The following is a 17,036-nucleotide window of genomic DNA, read 5'->3' as shown; positions in this document are numbered from 1 at the left end:
CCCAAGAGTCAAGGGCATAGATAAAGAGATGAATTTTCAGTGGTGGGCTGCGCTTATTTTAACAATTTGTATGTGGAGTATAAGGGATTGTTTTTCTTTTAATGCAATAGCATTAACTGGGTTAGTAGAAGGTTAACTGCGCTACTTAGACTTAGGGCTGGTTACCCTTGGCCTAAGCCTCCAAATGTAATGAATCCAGTCACCTTCCATTTGTGAGGGTGGATTTAATTTAAATTGTGATTTAACTCACTGGTCAGGAAACCCTGATAGTTGTTTTCTACAAAAAGTGCATCCTTATTGCTTTATATCTTTTATTCATTTAACTTCTTGAAACTGCATTTTCAGAGAAAGGTAAGGACTTGACTGTGTATACAGTCTTGCAGAGAGACAAGAGGGCTGATGGGTAGGTAATCAGGTGTGTTCTCTCTCGAATCTCCATATACTGCTGTTAACAAGGATGTTGTCTCTGGAGACGCAAATCCACAGTCCATATCCACAGTTTGAGTACTGAAACTAAGCATCACAGAGATTCCTAATGGGATCTTCTAGACTGAGCACTGAGTCCCATTGGGTTGAGTGGTTTAATCCTTACTAATCTATAGAGGAACCTCTGGTACCCCTTAAGATTGGGCCCCTAATACAGCCCATGGCATGTTGTGACCTATTTATAAAACGGTTTTAAAAAGGTGACATGAATATATTGTCTCATAGTATATAATTAGAAGTTATAATCCTTACTCTATGATGATAGCTTTGATCTTTAACATACCTTAAATTAAAACTACCTTTATATAGCTTAAAAAAAAAATCGTTAACAATCAGATTTTTTTTTTAAATCTGATTTTAAATAAAAAAAGGTGTGTTGGCTTTTTTAATCATTGATTTTTATCCACCCTGATGAGGGCACATACAAAATGTATCTTAATATGCCTGAAGTGTAAGATGCCTTTCTTTCCTAGAAGCCAGGATATCTAGGCCTACTAACTGTTGTGGCCTGTGCTAGAGTTGGTAACCTCTCTTCCTACCCAGTCTCAGCTTCAAGGAGACACCCAGAGTTTCTCTTTTTATAGTGATTACTCTTATTTTAATTATCTGTAATTCTCAAGTTTTTAATTAACCAAGCCTTTCAGGCTGCTCAGAGAAAAATGGAAAATCATCATAATTGATCAGTTCTTCTGGAGGGAAAAATGCTTTATTTATACCTACCCCACCGCCTCTCCCAAACTTTTGCCCAAATCCGTAGCAGATGTGGAAGCCCAACTCCGGCAACTAGAAAATCTTGAAAGAGGAGTAAAAGCAGGATGAGGTTTGGGCCCTAAAATTATATCCTAGTTATGAATCTGGAAACAGTGGCAAAAATGTGTTTTCTCAGTTCTTAAAGAATCTTCTACACACTTTTAAAGCCATCCTTTTTTAACCAGGAAAATTTGTAAAGTTCTTGTGCTGTTCGTGTATTAAAACATTTGTGTGGCACATAATACGTTTTGTTTTTCTTTAAATGCCATTTTAAAAATCCATACAGAGTATTTATTGTGTGATTCTGTATGGTAAAACGCTATCAGAATTGACTTCTGTTATAAAAGCGCTCAAGCTACTATATTGACTGGCATATTTGTCTGAAATTGCTGCTGCTTTTTTTGTAAATGTTATGGGAACTGATTTTTTTTTTTTTTTCCTCTTGATCTTTTCTTGCCTATACTCTGACTTGATTTATTTATTGTCATTTTTCTGTCTTGGCATTTGGCTTCCCCTTTATATTAAGCCAAGAGGAAAGTACCAAACACATCCCATTTATGTGTCAGTGGCAGATGCTGGTCTGTTTAAACTACAGTTTTTATAGTTTGTCTGTCTCAGCTGATGCTTTTTACTATTTATGATTAGCTTTGAAATTTGATAGACTTGCCACCTTCTTAGAATATTGGAAGGTGATCCTTCCAAAGAAAGATTTGTGTGTTTTCACAGATTTCAGTTTCAGCTTATAGCAGCAGCAACTTTGGATACTGTCATTTGTTATATAACCTAGTTCTCTGGATTTCTGATTTTGAATGTTGATATAAATTTTCCTGCCTTTGCAGGTGTTTTTAATTTTTATCTGTTAGAGGCAAAATACAAGTACAACATACACAGTTATCCTTCCTGGGTTTATTTCAGTGCTCTATATCTTTGTTTTGCTAACCCTGCTAGTTCCACTTCCTGTAAATATTACAAACTTTTCCAAATGTTTTAAAATGTTAAACAACTCTGTGAAAGACAGGAAGTAAATTTGTTGCCAGACTTTAAAAAAAAATTTTTTTTAAGGATGAGGTTTTTCTCGTCTCCAGAAGAGGTCAGTAGAATTCCATTTACCAATAATAACCTATCCTAATTCTGAACTTTAAAACCTTACAGATGCACTGTACGGCATAGATGGATCTACATACATTTACTTTCCTTTTCTACCTAGATTCTTTTGTAAATGTGTGTATCTTACAGGCAGGAATAGGGTGTTTAAAAGAAGTAGCATATGCACCATATACTGAAATTGTTCGTGCAAGTAAAAAGCTTCTCATGATCACATGAATGAAATAAATTCAGTTTTAGAAATAGAGCATCTTTTTTTCTTAAGATCTTCACAGCAGTACTATTACAGCAATGCAGCTTCTCTTTTTTTAGCTGTATGTAGTTTTGCAAGCATGGGTCACATTAACTCTGCTAATATCACAGTAGCTGCTCTGAATGTTCTCCCATGCCTGTGCATTCTAACCCTGGTCTTCAGGAAAGTCAGAATTACTAAATACCAGTGTTGTACCGATTGCAACAGTTAGAGTAGATTGTTAAATCGTTTGAGGCAAACTTCCAATTTGAAATTTCAGTAGATCTTATAGATTGCTATTTTATGGGGGAAAGGGAACTGGTCGGTTTGGTTAGCACTTTAGGGGGCAAGAATTATTCAAGAAGATCTAGTGAGTCACATTAATTTTGACAGAAACATTCTTAACATAGATGCGGATAGAGAACCTGTCACCATAAACCAAGTAGTTAATTCTTCAGTTCCCTGTTAGGATACAGAGTAGTCCATGTCCAGTAAATATAGGAGACGGTAGTGGTAGCAAATAAAAGGCATTACATTTTAAAAACAGATACATTTTTTTTAAATACTTTGGTCTCTTTAGGAAGATTTGGTTTTGGGGTTTTTTTTTTGCATTTTATATGTATTTTGTGAATTCATAAGCTTAAAGGACTCTTAAGAACCAAAAACTGAACAGTAATATTCACTTTGGCATAAAATAATGTACCTGAATGTACCTGATTCCTGAAACTTTCTTCACTTACAGGTGATAATGACCGTCCTCACTTTTGAAAGATCTTGATCTTTCATTAATTCAGTTGTCTTTCTCTTCTATTAATTGTTTGTTTGCTACCCCTGGGAATTTCTCTTTTCCAATTTCATGCTGTTTTTAATCATTACTACTATGCCTGCTGCTTTCTTCAAACCTCATGAAAAATGTGTCTCATTCCAACCATGCTGAATCTTGCCCAAGAACTTATCATCCATAATTCCTGTACTATCATAGGAACATTGTTCCAACACTACCAAAACATAGAAATTGCTTGAGAGGTGTATTTTATAGAAGGGTCCCAATGTGACCCATGTCTGTTGCATGTAAAGGGAAAAGGAGCTCATGCCTTAAAGCAAATGAGACTGGTAATCCCCAAATCTAGAATGCTGTGAAACCTGGGAACATTCCCCAAGAAAATGGCAAGTGATACATTCCCACTAGTCGGTGAGTTGGGGAAGTACTCTAAAACCACTGAATCTAGGAGAGGAGCTGTAGATACAGGGTAGATTGAAACTTACGTTGACTTGCGGATAATACCAGGGGGTATGAACACATGTACATCTAGTGTTTCAAAAGGGCAACAGCTGTTAGGTTCAGATCGTTACCACATTATGTGCCAGCAAACAAGGAACGATACAAATGTACCAAAACAGTCCAGTAACAGGCAGAAAGCATGCCCTCGCAAGAAGCAAAAGACCATTTCCTTGCTTTTTACCACCAATTGTCTTATGAACTACTGCAGATAGGTGGAGGATGTAAAATGAATACTTAACGTGCTGCTGCCTTTTCTTTGCTAGATGACAGTGGTCCATGCTACCAGTGATTTTTTTTTTTTAACCTGGTTGGCCCTCTCTGCCCCCCACCCTATGCACTTATTTCCCTTCATATACTTTCATCTAAAATGAGGGATGTTTATTCTTTCTTGCTATCACGGAATGTAGTACAAGTAACTATTAGAAATTATCTCTGCTGGACATGCAATCTAGTTTCCCACAATACCCAGCCCTAGTTCACCTTCCTTGTCCATTTTTTGGACATCTCATGAGAGGTTTCTTACACAGGATTTTGTGTCTTTTCTCCAGTTGAGACAGTAGAACCTGTACTTCCCCAACATGGGGAAATGTTTTACAATATAAATTATTTGTGCTCAAGCAAAGAAATGCAACTTAGGTGTCCAGTAATATAAGTTCTTCAAGATATGTCCCTTGTATCTGCTTCACTGTGTAGCATCACTCCATACTTCTTTGAATTCCTCTCCACTCCATATTACAAAAGCCCACACCCTGAGGCTCTAATGTAATGAATCTTGGAAGTGGTTTCTCTTCAGTCTTCACACAGCAGTTTGAAATCTGTTGGGTATCTCAAGTTGACAATGTTAGCTATGTTTATCTAAGGATGGGAGAGTTGGGAATAGACCTTTCTCTATAGTGTCTTTGACTCTGGTGTTTGCTGCTTTCCTTTCGTCCTTAGGTCTGAGTTTGACTTCTCAGACATACCATGTTATGTTTCTATTTTCCCAGTGTAGATTGAGTTAACTTGCCTTGTATGACTGTTTTAAATTATTCCATCTGGTAAGTGTTTTGTTGGTGGAATTCTCTGTTCAAAAATATGTTCTACTGGGGTTCCTCTCTAAATTACTATGAAACATAATAGCAAAATACAAAAAGTGAATATACTATTTAAATATAGTAATGCAAACTGACTTTAATGTCACAGATTTAAAAATATGGTAGGACACTTAATCTAAGAAAACCAACCCAGTTTCAAGTATTGAGGTTCAAGGCTACAATTGCTGTTTAAATTTACAGCACATTAAAGCTTGGATTCTAATTTATGCAAGAACTAAGTCACAAGGGGGTATCACATTCATTCTGTTTTGATAAAGTGATTTCTAGCCAATAGTCTTAATAAAAATATTTAAAGTAATACTAAATTCCTGAAGCACTGTCATTTTCTGGACTAAAATATTAATATTAAACAGTCTTTCTGCACAGGTCACATTCACTGGACAGTGCAAGTTTTTGTTTCTCATCTTGGCTCTTTGGGATTCTGTAAAACGTTGCATAAAGTTTAAACAGTGGCCAAATTCTTCAGTTGTTCCTTCCAGCACAGATAATACAAGGGAGCCAGAAACTGAATTAAATGGTTATTAGATACATTCCCTTACAACAAAACGGAGCTTACCTTTGACATATATTCAGTAATAGTGGTGCTTGTTATGTGTGTACTTATGAGGAAAGCAGAGGTAATAATGAGCTTTACTACAGCAACCTTCCGCTGGCATTTGAGACTTGTAACTAACATAACTGCTGAGTCAGTTAGCCCTGGTGATCTGCCGTTCTTCAGCAGAGTTCAGATGCGGTGAACTTAAATCCCATATTTTACAACTGAGGGAGAAGGAACTATTGCCTCAAAACCTTGATGCAATTACCCAGCATTGTATTAGATCACCAGTTCTCGAACTTTTTAGACTCAAGGCACCTCTTGTTAAACTTGGCACACTTTGACAATGCCAGCTAGTAATTTTCACTCTTTTTGAGGACAGGAAAATATAATAATTCTTCTGTTGCAAAGAACTCGGACCACAAAAGGTCAGACCGTTTTTGACACTATGGATTCCTATTTGAAATCTCTCAGTTTCTTGTGAATCATATGCAGGTGTTTTCACAAGGTTCCACAGCAACCTGGTTGAGAATCACTTTATCGGACAGTTTTCCTCACAATGGGTACATCTACACATTCAATTTGGGTGATGTGATAAACTCTAGCGCAGTTCACACTGGAGTCAGCTGCTCCCAGGCACAGTGTTTATATGTGTGCCCAAGACTGTGACTCATTGACCCCGGGGCAGAGGAGCTCTGGACTGGCAGGGAGTCTTGGGGGTCAGCCCCAGGTTCTGGGTGGCAGCTTGGGTGCCAGAGGGGCTGGCTGGGGCATGAGGGTGCTACAGTGCAAGGCTAGCTGGCAGCCAGCAGCATTTGAGCACACATAATTACTCAAGGACAGTGCTGTCCTACAGCAGACTTCATTGATTTACTGCACCCTAATACTGGCATACATATAGACTGTGACACCTGACTACAGACCTAATTAGTCAGCTCCAAAATACAGTGTGCATGTAGATGCTCGCAGAGTCTTTTTTTCTGTCCCGTTCTTCCCCCCCATCCCCCATTGCCCTAAGTCTCTTAGTATTACCATCTGAAGGGCTGTCTTCCCAGTGAATATTTTACCAACTTCCTCCTATATTTCTCAGAAAGGGGGTGATGTATTTGGCATTTGATATTAATTAATGATCACTGCCATCCTTAATAGTTACATCAGTCTCTTTCTAACCTGGTGATTTCTCTTGGTAGCTGCTAGTGCTTCTGCATGGGTGTTAAGCCAGCTATGTGAATAAGTAATTCACCTTTCACAATCCTTGGACAGAGACTCTTCTACCTCTGTAATTAAGATTAGTAAAACCCAAACCAGCACTGGACTCTCAGGTGCTGAACACCTACAGTTGGAAGCAGCCCCTTACCAAGGATGACCAGTGCCCATTTTAGGGGAAGAAGCAGGAAACAGCAGTTTCCTTCCCCTCTCTAGGCTGGTCCGGGGGAGCAGAGGAGGGGAACAGTCAGGTCCTGTGTTGTGACTCCTTTCCCATTGTTTTCTAATTATTCACCAGTAACTGTCTAACGTAAAATGTATAAACAGTTTTAGATAAGCTGTATCAAATCCTTTGTCCTCCAATATTTAGTAAAGTATCATGCGCATGCTTGTGAATTACATCAGTTTTTTTACTTACTAATTTTTAAAAAAAATTTTAAGAGTTTATTTCTAGATTTATAAATTATTAAAGTTAAAGGTTTTTAAGTGTTTAATTTTAGAAAGGTTGAAAGTTATTTGGGATGTATCTGAATATATTATTATTCAGTTTTTATTTAATATTTCAGTGATAAAATATTAAGGAAGACTTAACTAAGTAGTACCACTTCATTAAAAAACAGTACTGTTGTAAGCTCATACACTACTTCAGTACCTGTTTGTGGATCTCGTACATGCTTCAGGTAGTAAAGCAGTTACACTTCCCCAGTGAATTATTTGGGAATGAAGCCTAGTAAGACATAAATATGACCATAAATTCTACGTGCTAAATTTTTAATAATATTTACTGTTTTAACTATTAATATCAGGTAATAGCTAAGAGGAAAGAAGATTCTGGAAAAATAAAACTTTTGCTTCACTGGACACCAGAGGACATGTGAGTATATTGGTTGCCATTGATCTGATGCCACATTTGAGGGCTGGACTGAAGAAAGAGATTGCAGAAAATATGTTGTTTGTCATGAATATGTATACAGCATTCTTTCTGAACACTTTACAATAAATGCCTTGTGTAAATATCTTAACCTTTATGCAACTCAGAAGCATGCACTTTTGTTGCTTTCTGACACAGTAAAGGATAAAAGGCAGAGCTTGTAAACATAAAAGGTTTTGCTATACACATTTCTTGAAACGTTGGATTTTCAAAACCGCTTTTGTTCTTTCACTGCGGGTCATTTAATTCAGCATATTTCCAGTGCTGTGAATGTTAAAGAAGATCATCTAAAGTGGACACCCAGAAGTGTAATAATCAGTGCTTGTATACCAACACTGTAAGAAACACAAAATAGGTGCTACAGTCTGTCAGTAAAATGACTGTGGAAAGATGCCTTTTTTGGTACTTTCAGTTGCAAACCCACAAGACTGCTTTTTTTCCCCCAAAAAAACCCATGCTGCTCTTAAGCTTTGATCCCACCCACCCCCAGCATATTTGATTGCATTTTTCTTTGCATTTGGAATATTCTGTCAAATTTCAAATGACTACAGCTGTAGCTGAGTTGTGAAAAATGAGTTGCCATAAGCTTGAGTCAGGACAGAAGATACTGAAAGTTGTAAATACCAGTAATCTTGTACATCCTTCCTTCAGTTTTCCAAACTGTTCTATTGAATGTATGTTAGAACTTATTTCACTTATTTTCAAAAAAGAAAAGTTTTTGTGTAAAAATTTTATAATCCTAATTGCAGTAAAAGTTCCGTTATCCGGCACCTTACAAGCCAGCACGCTCTGTTTAACCAGCATGCCGCCTTGTAAGGCAAAGTGAAACCAGAAGTGCACACTGTGGCACTTCCAGTGTCTCTGAGCCACCACGGCCCAGGGCAAAGCAGCCTGTGCTGCCGAGCCCCCACAGTCCAGGGGCATAACAGGCTGTGCAGGGCCCGCCTCCTGGGCCCACAGGAGAGTTAGTGATGTTGTGGGGAGGGCCAGCGATGTAGCGGGAGAAGTGGTGTCCCAAACAGGCAAAGACGCCTGTTCGGGCCGCTTGGTTAACCGGCATACTTTGTTATCCAGCATCCCCCATTCCCGGGGGATGCTTGATAACACAGCTTTTACTGTATATGGAAAAGTGGAATACTCCTTGTTCTAACATTATTAGGAGAGCCATTAGGAGTGTAGTTTAGCCAATATTGTGCAATCCATGGGGTTTTCCCCACAAGTTTTTGAAGCAAATAACTTGTTTTTTAAAAGCAACCCTAATTTGATAGAAATTGGTACATAAATTTGAAATTAGGCATGGATATTCACATTCAAATGTGATATTAATGAATTTTGCTATTTAAGAAAATAAGAATTATAATTAAATGTGCACTCAGTGACCTTTTCTGGAAGAGGGAAACTTTTTAGGTACAAGTGATACTTTGTAACCAAGCAGATTTGAATTAGAGGCTGATTTTGGCGCTGGCAATGAGGACGGTATACAAACTTAAGTGTTTTAAAACTTCATTAGCAGGTAGGGAAGCACCATGTTCTGATGGACTAATTTAACTATTCAAATAGTTAGAATCCAAAAATAGTCTTGTGCAAATCATGAACCCAGCAGTGTGGATCTACTATAATTGGTACCTTCAGAAGACAAGGATGGCCGGTAAGTTGTCTTTCCTGGTGTCCTTGACATTGGGACTCAATTCCACATCTGTGTAAATTTTAATCAGGAGGGGAAAGAGTGAAGTAGAATATTGTAGATGCCAGTGAAAGGTATGATTTTTGTCACTTGTAGAAAATACGCTATCACTTGATAATATCCTCTAATAAAAATAATTTGAATTTATGGTACTGTAACAGATTTATTCTACAATGTTACCATTTTATGTAGTTATTCCTATTGCAGGCAAATGGTTATTTAACTGGTTATTTAACTGAAGGTTTTTAGTGTATTAACATTAAAAGAAACGAGACTTAAATTGTAGTGTAACTGTGTTTCTTTTAGAAAATCAAATTGAATTCCAGTATTTTTATGATAATCACCAACACTTTCAAATTTATCTTTCAGTGAAAAGTATCTCAGATTAAGTTGGGCAACCCTTGATTTGATATCAGTACAAAGAACTTGAGAGCTATTCAGCTTAGAGGGAAATATGTTGCATTCACCTACTATTTTAGTAGATACACTCTTATTTTTAAGGCACAGAAGCAATCACTTGGAGTACATTAATTTAGTTTAATTTGCTACATGGGGTTAGTTTTATTACTTTAAAATTCTGACTACATAACCTAATTTCTGAGTTGATGACTCAGGATGTACTCTGTGTACAACTAATTAGAGGAGTGGATTTGGGGTTCAGAGGTGATAATGTCTGTCATCCAGGGACACTAAAATGTAATACATTGAAATTTGAGAGACTATAGAACATGCGTTTGTGGTAAAACTTATGTAATTCTGGACAGTTTGTTACCCTTCAGATAGGAGCTACTAGTTATTTCACTTTTGACATGATTTGTTAGGAGGAAACCAATGCCAAATTAATTGTACATTAGATGTTATACTAGAGATCTTTCATGTGAATGATTGATATCTCAAATTCAATAAAATGTTTTGTGTTACTAAAAGGTTTTGGCTTTTAGATTTACCAGTAATTTTAATTTTTCTTTTCTCTCCTTCCCACACAGCAAACACTAAAAACTCTTGAGACAATCCAGGTCAGCAGTTGCTGTGGGAAAGGAGAGTTGTTAAAATAGCAGCTTTTTATAAAAGCTATTATTATCCTGCTGTAGTCAGTTACTTTTTTTACCTACCTACCAGTCCTCCTACCACATAGCTGTACCAGAACTTTGAGAATCCAGTTTATGGCTGGGGTGACCATACATCCTGGGCAAAATGGGACAGTCCTGGCTTCCATAGTCTGGTCCCTGCCAATTGGTCAGAAGTCCCAGAATGGAGTCCGGTGGGGGGACAGCAGCGTGGTGTGCTAGGCGCTGCTGCTGCTGGGCAGGTGCAAGGCAGGCAGACTGGATAAGGTGCCACCCTGGGATATACGGTCCACCTTATTTATGACCAAATGCAGCAGAATATTGAGAGCCAGTTTTCAGTGGACTAGTACTGCAGAGTTTTAAGGACTGGACCAGTGTGTTCTGTCAGTTGTTACCACCTCTCAGCCCCACGGGGCTTACATTACTGAGTGTATAATAACCAGGTTTTACTGTGTTTCAATACAAGAACTGTCAGAAAATGAAAATTTTACTTGTAGGATATCTCTTCTTTTCCAAAAAAAGGAATATTTGTAACTTCAGGATTTCTGGTTCAGAAGTCACAAATTTGTACAAATGCATCAAGCTTTAGTTTCATGATAATTAAACAGACAATTCATAAATTCATTAGCTCAGCATGACCCTCAGGGCATTTACCTTACTCTTACCTAATCCTTGCAAACATCAAACATTCTATTTTTAATATATTTATTTTGATGCCAGAAGTCCAATAAAATATATTTTCTTTGATGTCACTGTCTTTTTTCACTGTCCACCTTTTCTTGTGTAACAGTACCAAAATTGGTAGTATTCCAGGTCCATTATAGCTAAGAAACTTCTACACCAACTTTTCCTAGCAACTCTTTTGCACTGAAAAATTTAAGAGGCTTTGAATTTTAATAGAAAAATCTGTCCATTCTTCCGACGAGGATGCTTTTTGAAAAGTAAAATATGAAGATTGAATTAAAATGCTTCATGTATATTCATTTACCTCATAATTTTATGGTGAGAAAAAGGGTTTATCTTTTTTGAATATTTTTATTTTATTTATTTATTCATAGTCTGCCTGATGTGTGGGTAAATGAAAGTGAACGACATCAATTAAAAACTAAAGTAGTTCATTTATCAAAACTACCAAAAGATACTGCCTTGCTTCTGGACCCAAACATATACAGGTAAATTTTGAATCACTTTATTTAAAACAATCTTAAACCTCACTTAACTTTTTGACGTCAAAAGTCAGGATTGCTAATTGCTGATGCATCAGTACAGGGCTCTTCGACTCTGTCAGCGTCCAGAGGTTAAGTTCTGAGGTTTTAAATAATTTCAGAATTACTTCTTGAACTGATCTCTAGTTACTGAGAAACGGGGAATGTGTGTATTTACCAAGTGTATTTTACTTTTTTGTGCTTGGTGTACAGAAATTCTAGTAAAGGAGGTACATACAGTGGAATCCTGAAAGATCACTTCTGTTAAGATCACATACTGGTTTGTATACCAATTTTTTTAAAGTCCAAATTTATCTTTACATATATTATATTCAGCTGTAATACATGCAGTATTACTTTGAAATCTGTACTTGCGTACAAGTACTATTCTTTTTTTAATGGAAGATTCATTAGAGAAGAAGGGGACAGTACATGCCACATATCTTTAAGCCACATTCATAATTGTGTATTTAGGTCTTCAGATTGGCCTCTAATCCATCACATCTCTAATTTTTCCTGATTTTTTTTTTCCCCTCCCCTCTCTATATTAGTGTATTCCACTTAATCCTGTCAATACCCACAATTGTATCAATATAATCTTTTTAAAGGTAATCTGAAATGCTTTTAATTTCCTCTTCAGATTGTTGAGGATTCCAAATTATTAGATGACTGTGTATCTATATGGACTGAATTACAGAAATACTTTAACAAATACTTTAACCCAGTCTTTCTCCATTTACCTGCCATGACCATAGTTCAGTGTTCTTGTATTTCCTCTCTAATAGTTGATCATATCACTAATGTCTAAAGCAGTACATGGAACACTTAGCTGAGGTCTGGATGTGTAATAAGCCTTTCAGTTTACCTTTAATAGTAGTCAGTGTACTTCACTAATCAAATTAATGAAAACTTGGTTTAAATACAAAGAGAGTTCTCCTTGCTTATATGTGCTGTCTCTTTAAATGTAAGTATTTAAAATACTTACTTGAATATGAATTACTGATGAAATCAGTAATTCATAAAAATATGAGCAAAATTGGATTGTATATTGTTCTTAAAAAAAAAGGACTTTTAACACAGAATGTTATTGCCTACTTTAGGTATTAGTTACCTGTACTTCCATTGCCCTCACTGAATTTAACTCATATTGTTTAGATTATTAGATCAGACATAGATTAATTTATTCTCTGCCAATGTCTTAGGAAACCTTAAGAAAATGAATGTTAAACTTTTAAAGAAAAAAATGGATAGTCCTTGGATTAAAAGAAACTATTAAAAATATTCCCAAGTATGTAATGTGTAGTCCTAGAGTTTTATCAGTGTGTGATTCTAAGAACTTTGGGGGTGAGGCACAATATTACGAGATCAAAGAAATATCGGGGAAATAATTATTCAAGGACACTAGTCACAGCCATTAATATTTTAGTAAAATCCTGAACACACTAGAAAAGTGAAATAATGGCTTCTTGTCTGAAATATGCACTAATTTGGGATTATCTAAAATGGCATTTCAGTATTAATCAGATTTAATAATTATCATGATTTCAGTGTACTCCATATAAAAATACGTTGTCAGCTAATGAGAAGACCTTGAAACATAAAATGTTTTTTCTTTTGCAGAACAATGCCACAGAAGAGGTTGAAGAGGTAAAAATCAAGCAAGCGGGGACACCTGCAGTCTTAGTCACTGACAATGGATTTAGAAATAAAGTTGCACATTAGTCACCCCCATCCTTTTTCTTTTAAATTCTTAGATAATATTTATGCTTAGTGTAAACATTCTGTGAATGCAGTTGATGCTTCTGTGGAATATATTAATATATTACTGTATATCCACATTTTCATGGAATGGTACAGTGGGAGACTGAGCAAACACTCTTCTGGCAACTTAGTGGAACAGCTAAAAGGCTTTGCATGCTTGCTTCTTTAAGCTGCTTTTTTTTCTTTAGTGAATACAGTAGTTTATCTGAAAAGAGAAAGCGATCATCATAACTTACCCTCACACTTTCTAGGAGAACTATTAATGAGCTGTTAGGAATCTTGTCAACAATAACTGAAGCTAACATACCCTGGGCAGTGTACAAACTACCAAGGGATTATTGTATTACTTCTAAATACGGTGGAAAGTAATCAGTTATCATTTGTAACCTCATGTTTCTTCACAAATCCATAACAAGAGGTGTTAAATTATAAACTATGAACCCATGTTAACGGTATGCCTGTTTTTCCCAATCAAGTATAAATACATATACTAAGGCTGAAAGGTGTTGATAGAGTGTTGCAGTATGTCTGACCCTTTTATCAGAACTAGCATAGTATGTTAATGAGATCTACTTTTATAAATGGTTTTTGAAAAACCTTTAGTTAAGCAGGTAATGATATTGGTGTCTTATTTTAATTTTTTTGACCTTTGAGACTCCCATTCACATGTAAAGTGTACTTTTTTTTTTTTATTTGGCCTAACTTTTTCTGGATGTAAAGAAAATAGTATTTTTTAAAAACATCTAGAAATTTAATTCTTTATGCACCAAAGTTGGCTATGAAAAGGAAAATTAAATCATTTTCTTGCTTAATAAGCAAGAAGTCATGGATTTTTTAACTGACAAATAGAAATGTGTCTAATCTGTTAGTCTTATATGGAGACAAAAATGTTGCATATAGATAATAGGATGTTGCTTGTAAATAATTCAGCAGATTTGTAATATATTTTTATATTATGAAATGTACTGTAGATGTTTTCTAGGGGCATGAAAGTTAAAATGTATATATTATGGTAGAAATAATATTGAAGGATATTGTAATTCACTAGTGCTGCCAGAAGAATTGTTTAAAAAAGCACCTTCCTTAACAATAAAAAAGTCTTTTGCATACCTAAGGGAATATATATACTACTGTTAATATCTGTTATAAGAGCAAAAGTACATTGAACATCCTTCCCAGAAATCTTTGAGGGATGAACAATACCCATAATGAATTTTTGGCACTCCTTTCTGATATTGAACATAAAATCAGTCATTTCCTTGCTGTTGGAAGGAACAAATATGAAATATGTGTGGATATATGCAGTCAAACTGCAGAATTAGCCCTCCTTGTTGGGGAGGAGTTTTCACGTTACTACAGTGAATCTAAAAACCAGCAGTTTTTACACTAAATTTTTATTAAATAGAATAAAGCTTAGAAATAACCTTTTGGCTGCCAGAGTGAGCATATTCTAATATAATATAAATGCATTATGCATTGGTACTGACATGAGAGACTCGCTTAGCTCCAATGGGTTAAAAATGTTACTTGTACTACATGAAAAAAAATCTTATCAAACAAAATGAAGTGCAGATTGAAAGCACTGCTAATATAAGATGTTCTGGAATGGTTGTTTAATAAATAAGGGTATTATTCATACAATCTGTAGCAATGTGACTTTATTTTTGAAAAAAATGCAGTTTTTTGTTTTGGGGTTTTTTGTGTTTTTTTTTTTGTTTTGTTTTTTGCTTGAGCACTTCATCTACTGCTTTTTCTGTACCTATAAATAATCTACAGTCTCTTTGGTTCTTTTTTGAATTTGTTATAAAATTGCCAAATAGAAGTGTTTCAGATATAGTTTGTATTTGTATTTTTTTAATTTTATTGCTTCATGAGTTTCTTGTAAGTCATTTATAATTGACAGATGATTGTAGACCTCACCTGAGTATTTTTTCTAATAAAACAAAGCAAACAACCACATACTAGCTTCAGAATTGTAACCATTCAATAATGCTCTTCAATCCAGAGCTGAAGATAAAAGTTATAAATCCATTTAGTTTATTTGTAAATTATTGAATGCACAGTGTTTTGCACCTCAGGAATTATTGGATACTTGCATCTGAATTTGTGCTGGTAGCCAAAAGGTAAGTGCTTCCCTTTTTTTGCCTTAGCTAGAAGGAAGTTTTTCAACATGTATAATAAATATAAACACATATAAACATAAACACTTCATATATTTAATTCTTTGATGATATTTTGTATTCACCTGTCGGGATCCTGTCAGTGTATGTATGCTAGCCAAACAAAAGTGGCCCTTTAAAGCTTCTATTTGGGTAAGTTTAGTTGGTTGTGTCTGGGAAGACCGGTTGCTTTTTCAAGGTAGGCCAGGAGGCTAAATGTAATGCTAATTATATTTTGCTTTTCATTCCAGCTTATTTTCATGTAAGTTTTAAATGAATGAAAGCTAAAGAAAATGTTATTAAATGCATACTCCTAATTTGTCTCAACTAATAAAGCTGCTGCATGGAGTTCTTTTGTAGACAAAATCCAGAAAATGGCTAGTGATGAATCTGAAATAATCCGTTTAGTTTAATTATTTTAAATGCACTTCTGTTAAAGTGGTTATTCTTTTAGTACTTAATATTATGGCCTGTAAAGATCTGAAGTCCTGTTGTGTCCAGTGCTAACCAAACATGGAAATGAACGTGTTCTGCCATGAAGACTTTTAAATTTAATCTTGTATATGCCTGAGGAATGTTCTGATTTGTGGAATACAAAGGCAGAGGGGAGGAAAAGAGCCCTAATCTCTTCAAAGGGAAAATGATTCTGCAGTCTCCATCATGGATTTGAAGTTTGCAAACCAGCTAATATTCCCAACCTGCAGCAATGCCCAGCCCTTCCTCCTTCCTGCCGTCTCATACCTGTTGTTCTTTGTTCCCTTTTGAATGGAATTGTAGAGAACATGAACGAGAGAGAACTGTCTACATTATGCACTAAGAATTGCCAGGGTAGGGCAGAGATGTGCTAGTGTAATCCAGGTATCTGTGCAAGATCATCATTGCGTAATTGAACAGAAATTAGGATTTCATAAATATGCATGACTTGTATCGGTCACTATAGCTGGGGGGAAACCTTCCTTCTATTGTGGTTGAAAATTGTTGCCCATCTTCTAGAAGTTTGGGTGGACCTAGTTGTAGATGTAACCTGACATTTGGTGGGAGAAATTTGAGGAAGACCTTTTGACTCATTTGCATCAGAAAAGATTAATAAGAGCATAACATTCTCTAAAGGTTGTATTTTAGTATTAATCTTGGGGCAGACAAATTGCAGTGAGTCAAAAGGAGACATGGTTTCATTGTATATCAGCTGTTCTGCTGTAACTGAGCATGTATCTGCTGTTACCCTATATACTTATTTACTTGGATTTAAGAATTTTTCTTTTCCCTCAGTCAACTTGGGAATGGGATGGGGGGGAAGAAGGGGGCGAAAGCCTTGCCTTGAATTTGAGGACTAGCTGGGGCAGGTGGTTGCTGCATTCCAAGCTATGGGGCCAGGATCAAAGTAGGACCCGAGCTACTGAGAAAGGGGTGCATAGCAGAGGAGTGGAGGGGACACCTGTTGGGGGAGGGGGTGCATGCAGAGGAGACTGTGTGCTGGAGGCAGGGGCAGCAGGGAAATCTGTCATGTACAGCTTGGGGAGAGGAAAGGCGACCACATGGC

At 36.2% G+C, this 17,036-nt stretch overlaps 1 protein-coding gene across 1 annotated transcript in view; it reads left to right on the top strand.

The window, feature by feature from the left end:
- The window catches only part of AEBP2 (AE binding protein 2), a 76,117-nt gene extending 60,749 nt beyond the window's left edge, over positions 1–15,368 (top strand). Inside the window, exons 7-9 of the mRNA XM_019544471.1 lie at positions 7,496–7,563; positions 11,430–11,543; positions 13,197–15,368. Coding sequence (XP_019400016.1) covers positions 7,496–7,563; positions 11,430–11,543; positions 13,197–13,227 — 213 coding nt within the window. The 3' untranslated portion in view covers positions 13,228–15,368. The remainder of the gene's footprint in view (positions 1–7,495; positions 7,564–11,429; positions 11,544–13,196) is intronic.
- Positions 15,369–17,036: the final 1,668 nt, after the last annotated feature.

This window comes from Crocodylus porosus, unplaced genomic scaffold (genome assembly GCF_001723895.1).
Source record: "Crocodylus porosus isolate Cpor-Errol unplaced genomic scaffold, CroPor_comp1, whole genome shotgun sequence".
Taxonomy (NCBI): Eukaryota; Metazoa; Chordata; order Crocodylia; family Crocodylidae; genus Crocodylus; species Crocodylus porosus.
Note: the sequence above shows the minus strand (reverse complement) of the source record. Positions and strands in the feature narration are given on the sequence as shown.